The sequence below is a fragment of the Scyliorhinus canicula genome, chromosome 10 (assembly GCF_902713615.1).
Source record: "Scyliorhinus canicula chromosome 10, sScyCan1.1, whole genome shotgun sequence".
Lineage (NCBI taxonomy): Eukaryota > Metazoa > Chordata > Chondrichthyes > Carcharhiniformes > Scyliorhinidae > Scyliorhinus > Scyliorhinus canicula.
The window spans coordinates 103,402,782-103,426,069 of record NC_052155.1 but is presented as its reverse complement, the minus strand read 5'-3'; the positions used below and the strand labels follow the sequence as shown (position 1 = coordinate 103,426,069).

Below are 23,288 nucleotides of genomic sequence, written 5' to 3'. Positions count from 1 at the left end.
AATTTCATCAATGTTTAACTAAAATATGTTGCACGTTCTAAGGTAATATTTTCACTAGATAATATTTGATTATTGCATAAGGCGGGTTTGGCGACAAGAGTGTAAAATATCGCATGGGGGCGACACAGTAGCACAGTGGTTAGCACTGTTGCTTCACAGCACCAAGTTCGATTCCCAGCTTGGGTCACTGTGTGGAGTCTGTAGATTCTCCTTGTGTCTGTGTGGGTTTCTTCCAGGTGCTCCAGTTTCCTCCTACAAGTCCCGAAAGACGTGTTGTTAGGTAATTTGGACATTCTGAATTCTGCTTCCGTGTACCCGAACTGACGCCGGAATGTGGCGATTAGGGGCTTTTCACAGTAAATTCAGTGCAGTGTTAATGTAATACTACTTGTGATAATAAAGATTATTATTAAAAAAAGGCAAAGTTATGTTTCACGTTGATGTAAAAGCAGCAAGCAATCCCCCCCCCCCCCCCCCCCCCAAACACACACACACCAATCAGTGGTGGGCTGCATTTCCTGCCATTCAACATCAGGAGCCTCATTGTAGTACATTTGCATATCATTATCGGGCCCATATGTCATTCAAACCACATGTCAAAAAATGCTTCTGCAGCGGCGTGATGTCAAAACAAGCGACACACAACTGTTCTCAGAAGGCACACACCTGGCAAGCAGTATTCTTGGAGATGAGTGTAATGTTCGCGGTGCATTCCACGCTCAGGGGAGAACAGGGTGGTGCCAGGGAGACACCGGGCAAGGGGTGATGCCAGGGAATGCACCAGGGTGAAGATTATTTCCAGGTGTGCTTGCTGTGTACTGAAGCTTCCTTTATAAGTGATGTGCACCAGCGATATGTTGTGGAATGTCTGCCTGCCTTCTTTGTGCAGCAGGTCCTGCGCTATATGGCGTAAAAAAGCCATATTGCCATTGGTGGTCTCAACACTGCTTTTCCTCCTCAACATCGAACTGTGCTGATATCGGAGAAAACCTCGCCCAAAGTTTTGGTTTGATGTAGTATCTTTCATGACTTGAGGATGTCACCAATAGGTTAAGAATTGTGTATTGGTGATACGACTTGAGGAATAATTAAGGCCAAAATTCGTAACTTAGTGTTCAAAGGAATAGTTGAATAAATGTTTGTTGCACTTTGTTGTTTTGTTCAGATACTCTCCATAGTCGAATGTTCAAGAACTTACCTAAACACCTGTTGCAAGCATTACAAACCAAACCTCTGGCAGGACACTACCACAATTGGAGCATTACTCTGAAGGTAAGATTTTGGGAACCTTTTCAACTACCAGTTATTAAACATACTTTGAGTGAAGTGGAATTACCTTAAATCGTATTTACAGCTTTTTAATACACCATTTTCAGTTTAAAAAGTGAAACACAAGTTGATAGATTTTTTTGTTGTCTTTTGGAGAGATTTTCTTCCATACAAGTTATAATTATAAACAAACATAGGCCATAATTGTCTGGCTGTACCCACCGGAACGATCTTCTGGTTTCATTGACGGTGACCCCCCGCAGCAGGGTTTCTAGCAGCAGGGGGCGCATACAACGGGTGGTCCTGCCAATAACAATGGTGGGGGGTGGGGGGAGATTGTGGTGGGTAGGGTGGGAGGGGAGATTGTGGAGGGTAGGGTGGGGGGGGGAGATTGTGGAGGGTAGGGGGAGATTGTGGAGGGTAGGATAGGGGGGGAAGATTGTGGAGGATGTGGTGGGGGGGGGAGATTGTGGAGGGTAGGGGGCGGGGTAGAAAATCCCACCCGCAATGTCAATGTTTATATGATGAAATGTGATCATTTGTATATCTATAGTGAATCATTTGCTGTTGAATAAAGTTAAACTCTGATGGGAAATTTTTGAGGGTTGATATATTTTGTCCAGATTCAAGTTGGCTTGAAATTTGTCATTGAAGGTAAGGAAAAAGATGTCATTTTTAAACTGCAAAGCATAATAATAAAACAAAATCAAGTTCAGGGGCAGTTAATGGTGGGGAACTGAATATTTTTTCAAAGTTGGCATCCATTGCCAACATCACAGTTGAGATGAGGGCAAATTAGGTACAGGTAGAATTACTTTTACACTCTTTCAACAATGTGACTCAGCGAAAGAGCATTCACACTGGGTCTTGATTTGCCCTCCCCACCTTATGTCATTTAGAATTTCTTGAGAGAAAACTTTCTTACATTGACTCAAATTAAAATGCAATCCAGAATAAAAACAAAAAAATGCTGGAAAAACATAGCAGGTTAAGCAGCATCTGTAGAGAGAAACAGTTTTCAATCCCCCTTCGATAGTGCGTTCTGCAGTGACGGAGGGCGGCTCGCTAATGGCTGGCGGTGGAACCTTCTAGCTCTGCTGTTGTCAACAGAGTTTCCCGTTGAACGCACCTCTCACTGCCACAAGGGGCGGACCATAAGATCCCACCAGGGTGAATGGGCAGAAAATCCCACCCATTGTTTTAGGTCGATGATCTTTTATCTGAATTGAAGATAGAATGCATGAGGTTTTTTTTAAATCAGTGAAAAGGGGAGGGGCAAAGGAGAGTCTGTGATAGGAGGCCGAGGGGTGATGAAAGAACAAATGACTTCATGATGCAACAGCCAAAGAAACAAAAGTTGTGCCCAAAGAAAATGTGAATAGCTACATAAAAACCATATGAGTACAACATGATGGGAAAAGTAAAGAAAGACCAACAGAGTAAAAAAAGACACACAGAACAAAAAGCAGAGGCAATGAAATAACATTGTCAAACTTGACATCGAGTCCAGAGGGCGGAGTTGAAATTTAAGGTGCTGTTCCCCGGGCTTGTGTTGAGTTTCACTGGAACATTATAGCAGGTTGTTTGGTCTTTTGTGTTTCATCTCCCCGATGTAGACCATATTGTGAACAGCATTACAGAAATTGTAAGTACAAGTAAATTGCTTTTTCATTTGAAAGGATTGTTGCATCTCTAATGCTTGCGTGGAAAGGTGGCATAGGCAAGGGAGTGGTGTTAGGGGGTTAGTGAGGAATGGACTAAGGCCTTCATGGAGGAAATAATCCCAATTGTATGATGAAATTCCTATTGTATGATGAGTATGGGGAAGTTGTATTTGGTGGTTGCATCACACTAGAGCTGGCGGAAATGGTGGAGGATGATGCATTGAATACAGAGGCTGGTGGGTTGGAAAATGAAATCTAGTCCTACAATGTTAAGATTCGTAGCAAAAGGCCCCCCTCTGCAGTTAGTGATTCTGTAACTGCTGCTCAGAAATAGCTCAATTAGCCGTTACTTTTGCCAACATGAGCTAATTTCCATCACCTGTTTGCTCCCATTCCTTTAATATTCCTCTTTAAGTAATCTATTTTTTATCAACTATTTCTTTAAAAAAACATTTAAAGGAGAAATTTTCAAATATATACAATGCAAAGAAGAAAAAGCTGCGGAAATAGCAAACAATCAAAACATCCTTACACAAAGCCCCCAACTATTTCCCCCCACCCCACCCCTTTTTTAACTTTTAACCCAATCCGAACAGAACTCCCCCCCCCCCCCCGCTAATGACTCAATTCCTTTTTTAAATGTTATTTAATTTTTATTTTTCCAATTCGGCAGCAATGTAGCGTGGCCAATCTACCTTCCCTGCACATCTTCGAGTTGTGGGGTGAGACCCACGCAGACATGGGTAGAATGTGCAAACTCCAAATGGACAGTGACCCAGGGTTGGGATCGAACACGGATATTTAGTACCTTGAGGCATTAACTATTTTTATCAAAGGCATTTTACTCAATATTCATTAAATAAGTCGATGTACAGCTTCCACCTTGAGGTGAATTCCTCCTCCGCATCCCTGATGGCAAACTTGATTTTCTCTAAGTTTAGGAACCCCGCCAAATTGCTCAGCCACACCCCAGTGATAGTGCCCTCAAACTGGTCACTTTACATGAGGCTGCCTCAATCCGCCTCCACACCGACTGCTCTGCCACCACCCATTTCCTAACCATTGAATGTTTGCTGCCCAATAATGGTTTTGGAGGTTCAGCAACATTCACTCCCCGCCCTGTCAATCCCTCTCCAAGAACACTTTCCTAGCCTTACCCGCCCACACGAACCTCAAAATCATCCCACTAACCTTCCCATAAAAGGACATGGACACATAGATCGGGAGGTTTTAAAACACAAACAAAAACTTTGGCAATATCAAAGTCATCTTTACCGTCTGGACCCGACCGTCCAATGACAATGGCAGCACATCCCACCTCTTACAGTCTGCCTTCATTCCCTTCACCAATGGAATCAAATTCAATTTATGCAGCTCCACCTCATTTGTATCCCATAGTAATGAAAACCTGGCCCTACCACCGGAGTAGCAGCCCCCCGGGCCAAACCCTCTCCTGTCCCCGGGCATTAATTGGGAATGTCTCACTTTTCCCATGTTGCATTTATACCCCAAACTCCTGCAAAATCCCATGATCCTGTCAAAGCTGGCCAAGACCAAAAGGACACTGGGTCTGCGACAGGTGGAGAAGGAACCAACAAGATCAGAAAAACATACCAGACCTCATCCTCACCAACCTGTCTATTGCAGATGCATCTGTCTTTAACTGTATCAGTAGGAGTGACCACCGCATAGTCCTTGCGGAAAGTCCCGTCTTCACATTGAGGATAGCCTGCGTCATATTGTGTCGTACTACCATTGTGCTATATGGGATAGATTCAGAACAGATCTATCAACTCAAGACTGTTCATCAGCAGCAGCCACACTCTGTAACCTTATGGTCCAGCATATCCCCCACTCTACCATTACCACCAAGCCAGGGGATCAACCCTGGTTCAATGAAGAGAGCAGGAGTAGCTCTAAGCATCTTGAAAAAATGGGGCGTCAACTTGATGAAGCTACAACATAGGACTATTTGCATGCCAAAAAGCATAAGCAGCAAGTGAAGGACAGAGCTAAATGATCCCACAACTGTCTGATCGAACCTAAGCTCTGCAGTCCTGTCATATCCAGTCATGAATGGTGGTGGACAATTGAACTGATTGTAGGAGGAGACTCCAAAAATATCCCCATCTTGCATGCTGGAGAAGCCCAGTACATTTGTGCAAACGGCAGGCTGAAGCAGTTGTATAACCTTCAGCTAGAAGTGGCAAGTGGACAATCCATCTTGGTCTCCTTTGGAGGTCCCCAGCATCACAGATGCCAGTCTTCAGCCGATTTGATTCACCCATGTGATACCAAGAAACGGCTGAAGGCACTGGAAAGGCTGTGCGCCCTGACAATATTCCAGCAATAGTACTGGAGACGTTTGGTCCAGAACTTGCCGTGCCCATAGCCAAGCTGTTCCAGTATATCTACAACACTAACATATATCTGGTAATGTAGAAAATTGTCCAGGTATATCCCGTGCAGAAAAAGCAAGACAAATCCAACCCGGCCAATTACCACCCTATCAATCTACTCTCAATCATCAGTAAAATGATGGAAGGGGTTATTGACAGTGCTGTCAAGCAGCACTTAGTTAGCAATCACCTGCTCATGGATGCTCAGTTTGGGTCCTGCCAAGGTCACTCAGCTCCTGACCTCATTACAGCCTTGGTTCAAACCTGGACAAAGGAGCTTAATACCTCAGATGAGGTGAGAGTGACTGCCCTTGATGTCACTGCAACATTTGATCAAGTATGGCATCAAGGAGCCCTAGCAAAACTCTCTATTGGTTGGAGTCATGCCAAGCACAAAGGAAGATGGTTGTGGTTGTTGGAGGCCCGTCATCTCAATCCCAGGACATCACTGCAGGAGTTCCTCAGGGGAGTATCAACTCCATTCACCCCACGTGATATCAAGAAAATTGTCCACGTATGTCCTGTAATCAAAAATCAGGGTAAAACCAACCTGACCAATTATTGTCCCATCATCATCAATAAAGTGATGCCACTATCAAGCGCCACTTACTCAGCAATAACCTGCTCACAGACACTCAGTTTGTATTCCGCCAGGTGACTCAGCTCCTGACCTCATTACAGCCTTGGTTCAAACATGGACAAAAGTGCTGAATGCCAGAGGTGAGGTGAGAGTGACTGCCCTTCACATCAAGGCAGCATTTAATTGAGTATGGCATCAAGGAGCCCTAGCAAAACTGGAGTCAATGGGAATCAGGGGGGAAACTCTCCACTGGTTGAAGTCATACCTAGCACAAAGGAGGATGGTTATTGTTATTGGAGGTCAGTCATCTCAGTCCCAGTATGTCACAGTAGGAGTTCCTCAGGGTAGTGTCCTAGACCCAACCATCTTCAGCTGCTTCATAATGACCTTCCTTCCACCAGAAGGTAAGAACTGGACTAGCCATACAAATACCGTGGCTATGAGAGCAGGTCAGAGGCTAGGAATCCTGAGGTGAGTAATTCGTCTCCTGATTCCCCACCTGTCCACCTCCGACAAGGCACAAGTCAGGGATTAAATTATGGAATAACCACCCCCCCCCCCCCCCCCCCCCCCAACTAGCCTGGATGCATGCAGCTCCAACAAAACTCAAAAAGCTCACAATCTTCCAGGACAAAGCTGCCCATTTGATTGGCACACCTTCCACAAAAATGTAATCTCTCCACCATTGACGCACAGTGGCAGTAGTGTGTACCATCCACAAGATGCATTGCAGGAACTCACCAAAGCTCTTTAGGCAACACCTTTCAAATGCACGACCACTACCGTCTCGGAGGACAAGGGCTGCAGATGCCTTGGGACACCACCACCTGGAAGTTCCCCTCCAAGTCATTTGCCATCCTGACTTGGAAATATATTGCCAATCCTTCATTGTTGCTGGGAAAAATCCAGGAACTCCCTCCCTAATAGTACGGTGGGTGTACCTACAGCACATGAACTACAGGGGTTCAAGAAGGCAGCTCACCACCACCTCCTCAAGGGCAATTAGGAATGGGCAACAAATGCTCGTCTAACCAGCGAAGCCCACACTCTGAAAATAAAAATTATTTTTTAAAAAGCTCCTTGAGCTGGTTCTGCCACTCAGTAATATCATGGCTCATCTTTAACTTCAACTCTGCTTTCTCACCCAATTCCTGTATTTCTTCATTCCCTTCCAAAAGAGTTAAAAATAAGCAACTCTACATTGAATATATTTAATGGCAGAGCATGTATAGACCTCTGGGGTACAAAGTTTCAAAGATTCACAACCATCTAAGTGAAGAATTTTCTCCTAAATGGTTTGTGGTGATATGCATGTGCACAGTAATGTGTATAGTTATCTATTAATGTACATATAGTTATCGATACGATCTCCAACCAGCAGGTGGCAATAGAGGTTCATCATGTGACTCCAGAGATCCGGCAGTTGATAAGAAGTCATACTAAAGGATAATTGCACTAGAAGTAGCTCCAGGAGAATTCACTTATTTGTTACCGTTTGTATCATAATTCGTTAGTTATCTTTCCATTTGTTCATTCTGTTAATAAACCATCTTACTAGTCAACTAGATGTTCTGCGTGCATCCTTACAACGGCCACAAGACAGAACATAACATGGTTGACTGCTCATCCCGAGGCTATGCCCCCTGGTGCTGGACTCTCCAGCCAAGAGAAACAACCTCTCAGTATTTGGCCTCATAATCTTATGTTTTCATTCTACTCAATCTCTTCTCATAGAAAAACTTTGGTGGGCTAGAACTCTCCATTTACTGGGATATCACTCAACCCAGGCCCACTCCCCAGCCTTATCCCTGTACTCCCATAACCCCTCCTCACCTGCACAGCTTTGGACACTATGGGACAATTTTACTGTGGCCAATCCACCTAACCTGCACATCTTTGGACTGTGATAGACAACTTGGGCACCTGGAGTAAACCCACGCAGACACTGGGAGAAAGTGTAACTCCGCACAGTCACTCAAGGCCGGAATTGAACCTGTATCCCTGGGCTGTGAGGTCGCAGTGCTAACCACTGTGCCATTGTGCTGACCTTTTCCCAGCAAAAATGGCCAGAAATGGGAATGGCAGCAGGAAACTGGGAATTGAGTCCCCTCTGCCATTTTTAAAGGACTCCTGAATTGTCCTGTATTGACAAGAATCCAGGATAGTGTTTTATACTTTTGCTGGAACATTTTTCTTTGGTTTCCCTAGATTCTTCCATCCTTTTATTTCTTTTCACATTTAAGTTCTTCTTGCTTGGAAATCAGACCTTTAGGGATATCCTTGTGCTGCACTTTGTGCACAGTTGTGCTGGAACTCACCCTGCTTCTTACTGGTAATTCTAAGGAAATTAAGTTGAAAGAAATGAGTAGCAGTAACAGGAGGGAATAAAGCTTTCAGAAAGGATTTGGATTAGTTGCAGTGTTTTTTTCAGGTAATTTGTAGGGCTGAACATTAGCAAAAGGCTTTGCAATGAATTTTAATGCAAGTCTCTGAAGCTAGTGAACATTTCAGGACCGAACCATTTACACAGAAATTTGCCATTGAAACACTTCTGTGAAAATCATGGGCAGGAGGGGGTCGGAGAATCCCCGGGGTGCAGCGTGAATCCCACCCCGCCGCTCCAACGCTGGCTGCCGTATTCTCCAGTGACAGTTTTCGGGTGGGGGTGGGGATCACGCCACGCCAGTCGGGGGCTGTTGTCAGTGCCCCCCCCCCCCCCGGCAATTGTCCAGGCCCCGACGGGCCGAGTGACTGCCCGTTTTTGGCCAGTCCCGTTGGCGTGGATTGGACATGGTCCCACACGGCAGGACCTGGCACGTAAGTCTGGCACGTAAGTTGGCTGGTGCGGTCCTCGGGGGGGGGGGGGGGGGGGGGGGGGCATGGTGGCCTGGCCCGCGATCGGGGCCCACCGATTTGCAGGCGGTCCTGTGCTGTGGGGGCAGTTTGTCCTTCCGCGCCGGCCCCTGTAGGGCTCCGCCACAGCCGGCATGGAAAAGACACCCCCTTACGCATGCGGCAGAATACCCTGGCCGGTCTGCGCATGCGTGGACCCACGCCGGCGGTTCTGCGTATGCGCTAACTCACGCAGTCCTTTTGGCACCGGCCGGTGCAGCGCCAACTCCTCCGGTGCTGTCCTAGCCCCCGGAAGTGCGGAGAATTCCGCTAATTCCGGTCGGGCCGACAATGGAGTGGTTCGCGCCGTTTTTGATCCCGGAGTCGGGCCTTCGCGCCGATCGCGAAGAATCCAGCCTCATGTTTTCTCAACTTTTCTGAACATAACAGTGAAGAAATATAATTTTAAAAATTCACAGCATTATAGATAGGGAAGAGAATATTTCAAATTAATTTATTTGGAATTGGGGCCATTACAGCCCAGCAAAGTGGATAATTATTTTCCTATGATGGGTGACCAAAATCACTGCATGGTTTTTAACCTTGCCAAATTATCAAGGACAGATTTTACATATATTATAAAATCAACGCAATTTGTCAATATACTATAGCTTCCATTTCTTGTACAAAAGCAAACTTTATAGTTTGCGCAATATTGACACTGTTACAGGAATGTTTTTGATCATTTATTTCAAAATATTTAGTTAGAATTCTTTTGTGATAAATTTTAGAATTTTACAAACAACAAAAACTTGGCTAACTTCTACAAAATCCTGAGTACTAATACGGACAGCCAACAAGTGGAATTTGTGTCCACCATGGAAGGTAAATGAAAATAAGTACCACTGATGTGAAAACAGTCTTAGAGCAAACAATTCAATGTAAATATATAGAACATATATAGAAATGCCGAGAGGATGATCCCATCTCGGTCTCCTCCGGAGCTCCCCAGCATCGTAGATGTCAGTCTTCAGCCAATTTGATTCACTCCACGTGATATCAAGAAATTGCTGATGGCATTAGATACTGCAAAGGCTATGGGCCCTGATAATATTCCAGCAAAAGTACTGAAGACTTGTGCTCCAGAACTTGCCATGCCCCTAGCCAAGCTGTTCAAGTTCAGCTACAACATTAGCATCTACCTGGAAATATGGGAATTTCCCCAGGTATGTTCTGTACACAAAGAACAGGACAAATCCAACCTGGCCAATTACCACCCCATCAGCCCACTCTCAATCATCAACAAAGTGATGGAGGAGTCATTAACACTGCTATCAAGTGGCATCGACTTAGCAATAACCTGCTCACTGACACTCAGTGTTCCATCAGAAGCACTCAGCTCCTGACCTTTATGCAGCCTTGGTTCAAACATGGACAAAAGAGCTGACCTCCAGAGGTGAAATGAGAGTGACTGCCCTTGACATCAGTGCAACATTTGATCGAGTATGGCATCAAGGAGCCCTGGCAAAACTGGCGTTAATGGGAATAAGGTGGAAAACCTTCCACTGGTTGGAGTGAAACCTAGCACAAAGGAAGATGGTTGTGGTTGTTGGAGGTCAGTCATCTCAGTCCCGGGACATCACTGCCGGAGTTCCTCAGGGTTGTGTCTTCGGCCCAACCATCTTTTTTTAAAAAAGTATTTTCATTCACATTTTAAATGTTTTACATTTAACACATATATTACAAAACAAAATAACCCCAACACCAACCTCTGAACCGACTCCCCAACCAACCTTCCCACCTCGCCCCCTCCCCACCCCACTGGCTGTTGATAGTAACCAGCTCCCTGAAATGTATAAATAAACCCCATCTTTTATGAACCCCTTTTAAAATGAATTTCACCTTTTCTAAGTGCAGGACCTCCATTAAATCCCCCAGCCACACCGAGGCACAGGGTGAAGAAGCACAACAGAACCTGCCTGTGAGCGATCAACAAGGCAAAAGCTAAAAAATCTGCCTCTGCTCCCCTCTGCAACTCTGGCAAGCTTGACACCCCGAATATGGCCCCGCAGGGGATTGGGCTATAAATCCACATGCAAGATCGCCGACATGGCGCTGAAGAAGGCTCTCCAAAATTGCTCCAACTTCGGGCAGGACGGGAACATGTGCACATGATTGGCTGCCCACCTCCCACACCGCTCACAAATATCCTCGACCCCCTCATACAGCGGGCTCATCCTCGATTTTGTCAGGTGTGCTCTGTGTGTGACCTTTAACTGTATTAACCCCAGCCTCACACACAAGGTTGAAGCATTTACCTTCCTCAGCAGCTCATACCAGAACCTGTCCTCCAGCGTCATCCCAGCTCTCCTTCCCACTTCTTCACTCCTCCAGAGATGCCTTACCCTCCTCCAAAATCCTCCCATAGATCACCGAGATGACTGCCCTCTCCAACCCCATCACCGACAACATCCCCTCCTGCAATGAGGAAGACGGTGACACGGGAAAGGTCAGAAAAACCTTCTTTGTAAAATCTTGCACCCGCTTGTACCTGAAACCCTCCCCAAGCGGGACGCAACCTTCTCCCCCAATTTCTCCAACCTTGCAAACCGTCCTTCCAAAAACAAGCCCTTCATCTCCATCAACCCATCAATTTAACCAAACTTAATTGTCCCTTAATTGGACAAAAATAATTGGGTACTCTAAATTTAAAAAATGTTTTCTTTTAACTTTTTAATGAAACTCCACTAGAAACCATCTGGCGCCAATGCCTTACTCGTCTACATTTTCATTATCGCTCCCCGCACTTCTTCCATCCCCACTGGCTCCTCCAACCCAGCCCTCTCCTCCTCTTCTACTTTGGGACTCTCCAACCCCCCCAAAAACTCCCTCATGTCTGACTCGTCGTCCTGAGACTCTGACTTATATAAATTCTTATAGAACTCCTCAAATGTCTTGTTAACCTGCTCCAGTGTCACCAGCAGCTCCTCTGTCCCACCCTGAGTCTGAACAATCTCTCTTGCCGGCGGAGCTCACCCAACAAGCAGCTGGCCTTCTTCCTATGCACATACATAGTCCCCCTCGCCTGCCTCAACTGCGAACCACCTTTCCCGTGGACACAAGGTCAAACCTTGCCTGTAGCTCCTTCCTCTTCACCAGAAGATCCAGAGTCGAATCCTCTGCATACCTTCCATCCACCTCCAATATCTCCTCTACCAACCGCTGCCACTCCTCTCTTCCCGCTCTGTCCATCTGAGCCTGGAACGAGATTACCTCATTGATCTCTATTGCTTTCAACGTTTCCCCCATCACTGATGGCGAAACCTCCCCATTCTTATTGAACCCTATGTAATCCTCAATCACATTTCCCATTTTGGTACAGAAATTTGGGTCAACAGCGCCAAATCCAGGCCTCTGAGCTGGCAGCTTCTCCAGGACCATGTCCACCAAATATGGAGCATGGTCCAAGATAACAATCGCAAAATATTGAGCCTTCCTCACCCTGGCCAACAGAGCCTTTCCCATTGTAAAAAAATCAATCCATTACACATTGTGTACTGGTGAAAAGAATGAGTACTGCCTATCTTGCAGGTGCAGAAACCTCTAATGGTCCACCCCTCCCATCTCCCTCATAAACGCAGCCAACACCTTCGCCCTCCCCCCAGTGAGATCACAAACATGGCATGGGCCTATCCAACTCGGATCCAGCACACCATTCAAGTTTTCTGTCCACCCCCCCCCCCCCCCCCCCCCCCCGCGCCCCAAGTATTAGCTGGTGCGTATCAAAATTTGATATGTCAGCCAACATTTTCTTCTTACATCCTACATTACTCCAATTTGGGATGAATACGCGAACCAACACCACCAACCTCTCCTCCAAACCACCCAGTACTATAACTGACCTGCCCCCCCTGATCAGCCACCACCTTCTCCATTTACAATCTCACCCTCTTAACCAACCAGATCTGCTACGCCCTGGGCCCTACTATCAAAGCCCCAGTGCAACACCTGACTCACCCAGCCCTTCCGAAGCCTCACCTGGTCCTTCACCCTCAGGTGCTCTTCAAAAACTCTCTGGTCACCCCAGCTCCCGCACATTCCATGTCACCACCCAGACCGGAGGTCTATCACCCTCTCCCCGTCTATCAGTCACAACCTCTCCTGGCCCTGCCTAACAGGCAGAGCACAGCCTTGCTCCTAGTTACTGTCAGCCCCATACCCCTCCCCCCACGTCCCAGAAACCCTCCAGCCACTTCCTCTCAAAACTATCTCACCCAGTATCGTCCCCATCCCTCTATCATTCAAAGCTCCCAGGCCCTTCGAAACCTGTCCATTCAGGGGCCCAACCCCCACCTCACCCCCATCACTAGCCAACTCACGTTTGCTAGTGAGGAGGCCCCTGCCAGAGCCCCCTACTCCACATATAAAAAACACCAACACCCCCCACACCCAATGATACTCCAAACACAGTAATCCCTCAAATTCAAAAGAAGCAAATCTCAACCAATGCTCCAACTCATCCCTTCCCAAATACAACTGCAGAGGGAAAGAAAGAAAGAAGAAAAAGGAGAAGAGAAAAAGAAACAATAGAAAAAAGATTAACACCACCAAAGTCCAAACTAATTTCAGTCCCAGTCCTTTAGCCTCCTCCAAGTAGAAATCCTTGGATTGTGTGTAACCCTCAGCTTCGAAGGGTAGACCACCCCTAACCTCACGTTACTTTTATACATATCCTTCGTCCGAACAAAGGCCGCCCGCCTTCACTCCAGTTCTGCGTGTATATAGTATATACGAATACACCGCCTTCCCACCTCGCCGTTTCAGCTTTGCCCATCTCAGCCCCTTTTCCTTCACCTGATGGCTGTGGAAGCATAATATCACAGCTCTTGGTGGCTCATTCGACTTTGGTTTCAGCTGGAGCAACCGATGAGACCTGTCCAACACGTAGAGGGAAGGGTCCTCCTCCTCATCAATTTAGCGAACATCTCCGCAAAATACTCCGTCAGCCTCTGGCCCTCCCGCCCCTCAGGTGTCCCACGATCCTGAGATTCAGCCCTCATGACCTGTTCTCCAGGTCCTTCCCTTTGGCTCAGCCACTTGATGCCCTCTACCACCCTCTGCAGCTCTTCTCCCATCGAAGTGAGCTGGTCGCTGTTCTGCGACAATACCTTCTACACTGCCTTCAAACATCTCCTTTGCCAAAGCCCCCTTCATCAGGGCAAGAGTCTCATCCACCCACTCCTTGAGAAGGGTCAACATTCCCTTGCAATGCTTATCAAAGTCCTCAGAATACAACGGCTGAACTTCCCCTCGCCATCACTTCGGTCACCTTCATGGGCGTGGCACCACACCATGGGAAAGAGGGGCAGCTGGTTCGAGCCCCGGCTGCCCTGCATCATATGGCTCTGCCAGCCCTAGCGGTTCACAATGGTCTGCACCATCTTGTCAACGCCCTCGGCGATGCCCCTCAGTGACTGGGTCACATCCCCCAGTGACCGGGCCATACTCTGCAGTGCCTCAGCCATGTCCACCTGCGACTGGGACAAGCTCCGCAGCGCTTAGGCCATCCTATCAGCCTGGTACTGGGTGACATCCCCCAGTGCGGCAGACATACTGCCGAGATCCTCCGCCATGGCCGTCACTGACTGGGCGGCGCCTTGGACACCTTCACCCATGGTGCTGACGTCATGCACCAGGGTCTCCACTGTGGTCACCACCCTGGCAGTGTTGGCCTCGGTGCCACTCATTGCTGGTACCATTTCTTGCACCCGTAGCCTGTGGGACTCCATCAATTGGCCATCGATCTGCTGGAGTGACACTAACATCTCCCTCTGAACGTCCCATCCCCTCCCTAACGTCTTCTTCAGCTCTGGGAAATTCTGTGCCGGGGCGCATCATTGGGCTGGGGCCCAGGGATCCAGCAGACCTCCGACTGCTGTCTCACCTGGGGGTTCCTGCCTCCACCAGATATACTGCAGCAGCAGTGTGGTGTTCACCAGATTGTGCCCCGGAAGCCTGACCCCCAACATGTCCCACTGAGGTGTGTGTAACTGCGCTGGTGAAGGGTGAGGATGTTACCTGTGCCGCGACAACAGTGGCATCCTCGGAGCTCTCCTCTGAGGTGTTGTCCTCGGAGTCAGGAGAGGGGGCCACCTGGAATGAGTCTGCGCCATCGGCTTCTGGACCTGTAAGAGAATGGACATGTGGCCAGCGGGAGGGATGGGTCAGTCAGTAAGGCAATCACTACTCACGTTTGACAGGTCCCCCCGGTGGAGCCTGGTGGTCCCTCATCTCTGCGGCGTCCGCCAGAGTCCGCGTGGGTAACCGCCCTCCAGAGCCCGTTCCTCGTAGGAGGTGAGGAGTCTCCAGTCCGGCACCCCACCGCCAGTCTGGCCCCTCTCCTGACGATTATGGGAGAGCTTTTCCTAAGGGGACACAGGGAGGGCATCGTTAGCCACACACGTAGTTTACAGTTGAGGGGGGGGGGGGGTTGTGATGTCAGGGTTGGGTGGTGGTAGGGTTGGAGGGGTGGGTGGAGGTTGTGCAGAAGGGGGAGCGGGATGGAGGGAGGGTTGTGGGTCACCTGGGGGGATTCTCCCTTGGGGGTGTGGGACGTTGGTGTCCACTCACTCTGGCTGCCCGGTGTAGGTTGTTGAACTTCTTCCAACACTGGAGGCCAGTCCTCCTGGTTACACAGCCCAAGCTGATTGCTGCCACCACCTTGTCCCAGGCAGCACTGGCTACCTTGTGGCTCACCCTCCAGGACCCTCAGGGGAACAGGAAATCCCTCGTGGTCTCCACCGCGTCCAGGAGCCTCCCGAGGTTAGCATCCCGCATTCCTGGGGTCGGTCTCCCCAGCGCCATTGTTGGGAGCTGGCTGGGGTTGGCTGAGCAAGTGGAGCCTAAGTGCTACGCAACCTTGTTAGCGGGAGGCTGGCGAATGTGGTCAAGGCACATCAGCTGGTGAGCTGGCATTCGGGATGGGAAGCCCGTGAGGCCTCCTTAAGTGGGCTAATTAACATTGAATAGTGTTGCCAGCCTCGCCGGGAAACTCACGGCAATTCCCGCTCGCTACAGCACTTGGAAATTGTTCTGGAGAATCGCACCCAATGTTTATAAAAGTCATGTATTCTACTAGAAGCTTTCCCTCATTATAGTTACAATGTGCTGATGGTATATTTCCATCACCACAATTTCACTGCTTCCAAGGCTCCCTTATTCTAAAAAAAAATCAAAAATTGATATTTATTACTGATTTTTCTGATATCTCCTCTGCTGGAGAAATGGACTGCTCATGATAGTACAGTTCGAGAGGCAATAGGATTCCTGGGGTTACCTTATACAACTGGGCAATAATTATGTTTACAATTAATGGAATCTTGCTGTGCATAAATTGATAGTCGTATTTTATCTGAGCAATTTATTATCTGTAAGCATCTGGAACATTTTAAAAAGGAATAAAGCACTATACATTGGATGTCAGCAAAATATTCAACCTTGAAGATACCACAGCCAAGCCTTTTTCCACCATATGGCCATATATTCCCACTTCCAGCTTTGATCACTGAATGGCTAGGAGAGGCAAGGACTGTGGATGTTTTATTCTCTTAGGCAAAGTACACAATGTGGTGCTCCTACTGGCTGTGTGGGCAACACAGCAACATAGTGGTTAGCACTATGGCTTCACAGCGCCAGGGTCCCAGGTTCGATTCACGGCTTGGGTCACTGTCTGTGCAGAGTCTGCACGTTCTCCCTGCGTCTGTGTGGGTTTCCTCTGGGTGCTCCGGTTTCCTCCAAGTCCTGAAAGACTTGCTATTAGGTAATTTGGACATTCTGAATTCTCCCTCTGTATATCCGAACATGCACCGGAATGTGGTGACTAGGGAGGGACTTTTCACAGTAACTTAATTGAAGTGTTAATGTAAGCCTACTTGTGAAAATAAAAAATATCATAATTATTATAGATCAGGTAACTTAAGCATAAACCTGGAACTGATGGCCTCCCTGTTATGTCCATCTTAAGTATAAACTTCCTGAACCACGAAGGGAGCCCTGAATGGTTTTAATAGTATAGATCTCTAGAGCTTATATGGCAAAATCTAGGCTTTGAAAAGCAGAAAGCACAATGGTAGAAAAACTCAATTTCTCATTGAAATGAACAAACAATGAATGTTCGCAGTTTGCCATTGGTAGAAGTAACTGCTTTAGATGTGGCAACTCACTCATAAATGTTACATTTTTATAATCTTTCATAGTGTAAAAAGTGAATATTGATCTTTGGATATCATGTGTGCCTGGAACATCACAAACTCCCATCATCATCGTCATCCATCCATATATTCTGCGTTCCTATTGCCATTAACTGTTATAAACAGATCTGATACATTACACGAATGTAAAATGGGACAATGTCCTGTTATGACTATATAGTTTTAAACTTCAGCATCTCTGAACAATCTTGTTTTTTAAATATTTCTTTATACTCCTCCTTTTTTGCATTTTCTCCCAAATTTACACCCACCAACAATAAACAATAATCAGTAACAATTATGTCAATCCCCATATCAATAACAACGATCCTATCCTTCCACCAAACCCAAACCATTTGCCCACATGTTCACATAAACAACTGACAAAAAGGAATCAGGAATCCCCCATAGCCCCCATTAACAGCCATCGCCCCCCCCCCCACCCAGCCCCCCAACTAATGTTCGATATTATCCAGTTCTTGAAAGTGCAAAATGAATAATGCCCATGAATTGTAGAACCCCTCTGTCGTTCCCCTCAGTCCAATTTAACCTTCTCAAGAGTCAAGAATTCCAACAGATACCCTCGCCACGCCATGGCACAGGGTGGCGACGTTGCCCTCCAACCCATCAGGATCTGTCTTTGGGCAATCAACAAGGCGAAGGCTACAACATCTGTCTCCACACCCGTTTTCAACCCTGGCCGGTCCGACACCCCAAATGTGGCCTCTCGGGGGCCCGGGTCCAGTTTCACGTGCACCACTTTAGAAATTACCCTAAATCCTCCTTCCAGTAATCCTCTAGCTTTGGACAGGACCAAAACATATGAACGTGATTAGCGGGGCCACCCCTCAATGTTCACACACATCTTCAACTCCTTCAAAGAATCGGCTCATCCTCGCCCTCGTGAGGTCTGCTCTGTACATCACCTTCCACTGTATCAGCCCCAACCTCGCGCACGAGGTGGAGGCATTCACTCTCCGGAGCACCTCAGACCAGAACCCCTCCTCCATATCCTCTCCCAACTCTTCCTCCCACTTCGCTTTGATCCCTTCCAGTGGTGCCTTCTCCTCTTCTAAAATAGCTCCGTAGACCGCTGACACTACCCCCTTCACCAGTCCCCCTGTCGTTAGCATCTCCTCCAGCAACGTGGAGGCCGGCTTCACCGGGAAGTTCTGTATCTCCGTTCCGGCAAAATCTTGAACCTGCATGTATCTAAACATTTCCCCCTGCTCCAGCTCATACTTCGCTCCCAGCTCCTTCAAACCTGCAAACAAACCCCTAAGAAACAAATCTTTTAGTGTCTTAATCCCCTTCTCCTCCCATTTCCGAAAATTTCCATCCAACCTCCCTGGCTCAAATCTGTCGTTCCCCGAATCGGCATTTCCCTTGACCCTGCTCCCAACCCGAAGTGTTGGTGAAACTGCCCCCAAATTCTCAATGAAGATATTATTACCGGACTCCGTGAGTACTTCCCCGGGGCTATCGGGAGCGGCTGTGTTGCTAGTGCTTTCAATCCTGACCCCCTGCACAAACTCTCCTCCATTCTGACCCACTGGGAATCAACCCCTCTGACCCAGCTCCGCGCCTTCTCCACATTCGCCGCCCAGTAGTAGTACATCAGGTTCGGAAGACCCAAACCCCCTGCCTGCCTTCCCCTCTGTAGTAACACCTTTCCCTCCCCAAATAAACAACGTAATCCTTCCCTCAATATCTCTGAAAAAAGCCTTTGGCAGGAAAATCAGCAGGCATTGAAAAATAAACCAAAATCATGGCAACACGTTCATTTTAACTGCCTGTACCCGACCTGCCAGTGACAGAGGGAGACTATCCCACCTTGCCAGATCCGCTTTCATTCTACCCATCAAACTAGAAATGTTGTACCTGGGGAGCCCCCCCCCACTCCCGGGCAGCCTGCACCCCCAGGTACCTAAAGTGAGTCCCTGCCGTACGGAATGGCAGCCGCCCCCACCCCTGGCCGAGACACCACAAAATACTCACTCTTGTCTAAATTTAGTTTGTACTCCGAGAAAGACCCAAACATTCTAAGCACTTCAATATTCCCCCTATCGACACACTCGTTTCCGACATGTATAACAGCAAGTCTTCGGCATATAAGGATACCCTATTCTGTATCCCCCCCCCCCGCACTATTCCTTTCCATACCCCAAACTTCTTAATGCGATGATCAATGGCTCAATTGCGAGTGCAAACAGAAGGGGGGGGGGGGACATAGGACATCCCTGCCTAGTCCCACGGTGGAGAGAAAATTATCTCTAAGTAAAGTTGTTTGTGCGGACACTCGCCCTTGGCTCCTTATATAGTAGCTTTACCCAGTTCACAAATCTTGGTCCAATCCCTAACTGCTCCAGAACTGCCATCAAGTACCCCCATTCTACCCAGTTGAACGCCTTCTCAGCGTCCAATGCCACAACCATCTCTGTTTACTTCCCATCTGCCGGTGCCATAACGACATTCAATACCCTTCTAATGTTTGAAAACAGCTGCCTCCCTCTCACGAACCCCGTCTGATCTTCACCTATCACCTTCGGAGGCACTCCTCCAGCCTACCCACAAGTGCCTTCGCCAATATTTTTGCGTCCACATTCAGAAGTGATATGGGCCTATACGACCCACACTCCGTTAGATCCTTATCTTTTTTTAGCAATAGGAAGATCGATGCCTGCCCCAAGGTTTGTGGCAACACCCCCTTCCCTATCGCCTCTTCAAACATCCCCACCATCAGGGGTGCCAGCTTATCCTTGAATTTTTTATAATATTCCACTGGAAACCCATTCGGCCCTGCCACCTTCCCCGACTGCAATCTCTGAACAGTCTTAATGCATTTTTGCTATTATATTTAGGTATGCTTGTGGTGTTTTACTTTTGATATTTTCATAAGTTTTAGCCTCTTTTAACGTGCACATTGTAATTGTAATCTGATAGTTGAAGCAGTATCGGAAGTGATAGTCCTGCTTGATTTGATTGTTTTTTTAAATGTAGCTTTTAGATACCCTATTTATGCAGTTCAGTGGCACCCCGAGAGAAGCCCTTACGAGTGGAATGTAACATTGGATATCCCACACTTCTCTGAAGCTGTTCAACTCACCTGGTATTTAGCTGATTTTTTTGTGAATGAAGGTATGATAGACCACAGAAATGATTTAGAGGTTTTATGGTTTCATTTCTGTGCAGATCCTTCTGTTCCAACTGATAAACTTTGCTAAGGTGTTAAGTGCAAATTTAGGAAATCATTAATAAGATCACTTTTTCCATGAAAAGTAATTACATTTTCTTTTTCAGCACGGAAGAATTCCTATCATTTTTCAAATACAACAGAAGAAGAGAAGGCTTTGATTTATAATTATCCACCCATTTACACTGGAAACATTTCTAAGTATAATCAAATTCATATAATTGATTAAAATTACTTCAACTCCATTTGCCTCAGTCTGCCAATTAAATACGATACAACTATTTTATTGTACTTCTTCCATTGTGTTCCCTTAATACAAACTGAACATTTGGTGTATGTGTGTGTGTGTGTGTGTGTGTGGGGGGGGGGGGGGGGGGGGGGGGAGGTGCTCTTTGCTGCATAGTATCGACAGTGAACTGAAAATTAGTAACTTTAATTTTCAATTATAAAATAATTCAAGGCAGCAATGTTGATATTTTTCAAATGGAATTCAAATCTGAAAGGTTTCTGTTAATGGCTGGCATTGCATTACAGCCCAGCAAAGTGATACTACAGGTCTTTACAGCACCAAATTCTGTACCCTGCATTTCTTCACGATATAACAATTGAAAGGAAATAAAATATTTGCATACTTTCCTCACTAATCTTCTCTTCAGTTCCTTCCTCCTGACACATTCAGGTGTTCAGTCCTTGCTAGAATATGGTTCCACACTTTGGTCATCCTCTGTGATCTCAGCCAACTGATCATTATTCATTTGTGCATCTTGAACAGAAGAGTTTCAGCAAATTATCACACTCCAGAGGATGGAGTAAAACTAAACTGATCCTATCCTCAGCCAATGTCCATACATGTATGTTCCATTTGATGGTGCTAGATAGCAACCAGAAATTAGAATTTTTGCTACTTCTCCATAACGGAAGCACTGAGTCCAATTATAGTGTTTGTACTGATGACCTGACGGAGAACAACAAAATGGAACTTTCTGGTTTACACAAGTCAGATAAACATGTTGCATCTTTAAGGAATAATGTTCCATAAAGCTTATTACTAAGAGAAAAGTTATCAGATTTATATAGGTAGCATTTCGGCTATTTGCTCTGATGATTGAAATTTGGGATACTGTACAGATTTCTGATTACACTTGAAATTGGACTTTGGTAACTGTCTGAGGTGAACAAGACTGTCAACAACTTTGGTGCTGAGCTACCTATTCCGTCTCAAAACTGCCTCTTTCCATCACTGTAACATCTCTCATTTCCACCTTTATCTCAACTCAGTTGTTGCTGAAAATGTTATCTTAGGCTTTGTTATTTCTAAACTTTTCTAAACATTTCAGCCTTTTCCCATCTTTCATCCTGCATCAACTGAAGCTCATCCAAACTTCTGTTGCGTGAAGCTTAACTCACACCAATTTGCATTCACCCGTTAGCCGTTTGTTCACTGACCTCACTGGCTTATGTCCAGCCTTGATTTTAAAATTCTCATCCTTGTTTTTAAATCCCCGCAAAGCCTTGACCCTCCTTACCTCTAACATACATCAGCCAACAAGCCTCTTTGATCTCTGGAATCCTCCAATTCTGATATCTGGAGGCTATAACTTCAGGTGCCTAAACCCTAAGCTCTGAACTTTCCTCACCAAGGGCACGATTTAGCAGGCTCGTTAGCCACAGTCGCAAATCCCACCGTGGCTACTAAATATCTCGAGAGGTCAAAATGGGGTTTTGCCGGCAAGATTTTAAAACACTATCTTCGTGGGTCCTCCCCGATGATATGATCAGGTTCACTCCCAGGAAGGGTGCCAACTTGATCAATATGCATTTGAACCATTAGCATCTACTTAGCAGGCCTAACATTGCATCTTCAGCTCAAATCAAATCTTCCCACCCACCAGGCATGAGGTCACGTCAGCGCGAATTACAACTACATTTAAAAGCATGAACTGGGCACCAAGAACTCTAAAAGGGAGGAAAGAGGTGAGCATCACTGTCTCCATTGAGCAACAGGGACTTGAAGGGGACCGAGGCTGTTGGGCAGCTCTGAGGCGGGGGGGGGGGGGGGGGGGGCAGATGCAGTTGGGCAGCTCAGGAGCGGGGGGTTGGCACCAAGGGGTGTGAGAGAAAGAGGAGGGCAGCTACCAGGGGCATTTTGAACTCGTAGGGTAGAGTTGCAGTTAGTGTCGGCAGACCTGGAGTCTACTGTTTGTGTTGTATGAATAAACATTCAGTGCTGTCTAAGTTTGCTGTCTGTGTTGCGTGTATAAGCTTCTATTTCTGTACAAGCCTCCTGTCTGTGGCATGGGAGTCTGGGCTAGGGGTGGCTGAGGGCTACATGGGATGTGGGTAAGGTGTAATAAGTGCAAACAGTCTGGTCTAATGGGCTGGTTGGGTGAGGTCCCAAAAGAAAAAGCAACATGGTGCCGAAGCTTAAGGGGGCGATTCTCCAAGCCCCATGCCGGGCCAGAGAATCGCTGCAACCGCGGCACGACGCTGGCGCACGATTCTCCAAGGTACGGAGGGCCAAGCGGATACGACAGAGTCCTGCCAGCGCCATTCACCCCTGGTCGCTGCCGGCGGGAACTCTGCGCGAATGGTCAGCCGGGGGCCTGTGTGTGTGTGTGGGGTTGGGGGGAGGGGGGGGGGGCTCCGTCCCTGGGGGGGCTTCCGATGGGGTCTGGCCCACCAATTGGCGGGCCGGCCACTCCCGCCCCGGGCCTATTTCCTGCGTGGCCAGCCCCTGAACACCGACGCGACGTTGAGTCGGGGCTGGCGCGCTGATGAAGTCTCCTGCGCATGCGCGGGTTGGTGTGGCACCAATTTGGCACCGGGAAGGGAGGCTGGAGCGGCGTGACCCAGCCAGCATCATGCTGGCCCGCCATGGGGGCCAGAATCTGTCGTCCCCGTCCCCATTTTGCGCCGTTGTGAAACGCGATGGCGTTCACAACGGCGTGAACACTTGGGAGAATCGCCCCCTAAGTGTCGATGCAGGACAGCAATGAGGTTTCTGAATAATGCAGCCTCAGTAAGAGGGTGCCTATTAGTGCTGCATCTCCCTGAAGCAGAAAGCAATTGTGCCCTCTAACATTCCTGATACACATGCGCGTG

At 47.3% G+C, this 23,288-nt stretch overlaps 1 protein-coding gene across 2 annotated transcripts in view; it reads left to right on the top strand.

The window, feature by feature from the left end:
- The window catches only part of LOC119972564 (gamma-glutamyl hydrolase-like), a 61,995-nt gene extending 41,528 nt beyond the window's left edge, over positions 1–20,467 (top strand). The window contains exons 6-9 of one of the 2 annotated variants that reach the window (XM_038809473.1): positions 1,166–1,272; positions 9,536–9,629; positions 19,994–20,131; positions 20,294–20,467. In XM_038809473.1, coding sequence (XP_038665401.1) covers positions 1,166–1,272; positions 9,536–9,629; positions 19,994–20,131; positions 20,294–20,415 — 461 coding nt within the window. In that variant the 3' untranslated portion in view covers positions 20,416–20,467. The remainder of the gene's footprint in view (positions 1–1,165; positions 1,273–9,535; positions 9,630–19,993; positions 20,132–20,293) is intronic. The other variant, XM_038809472.1, reaches the window with a different exon arrangement.
- The last annotated feature ends 2,821 nt before the right edge of the window (positions 20,468–23,288 follow it).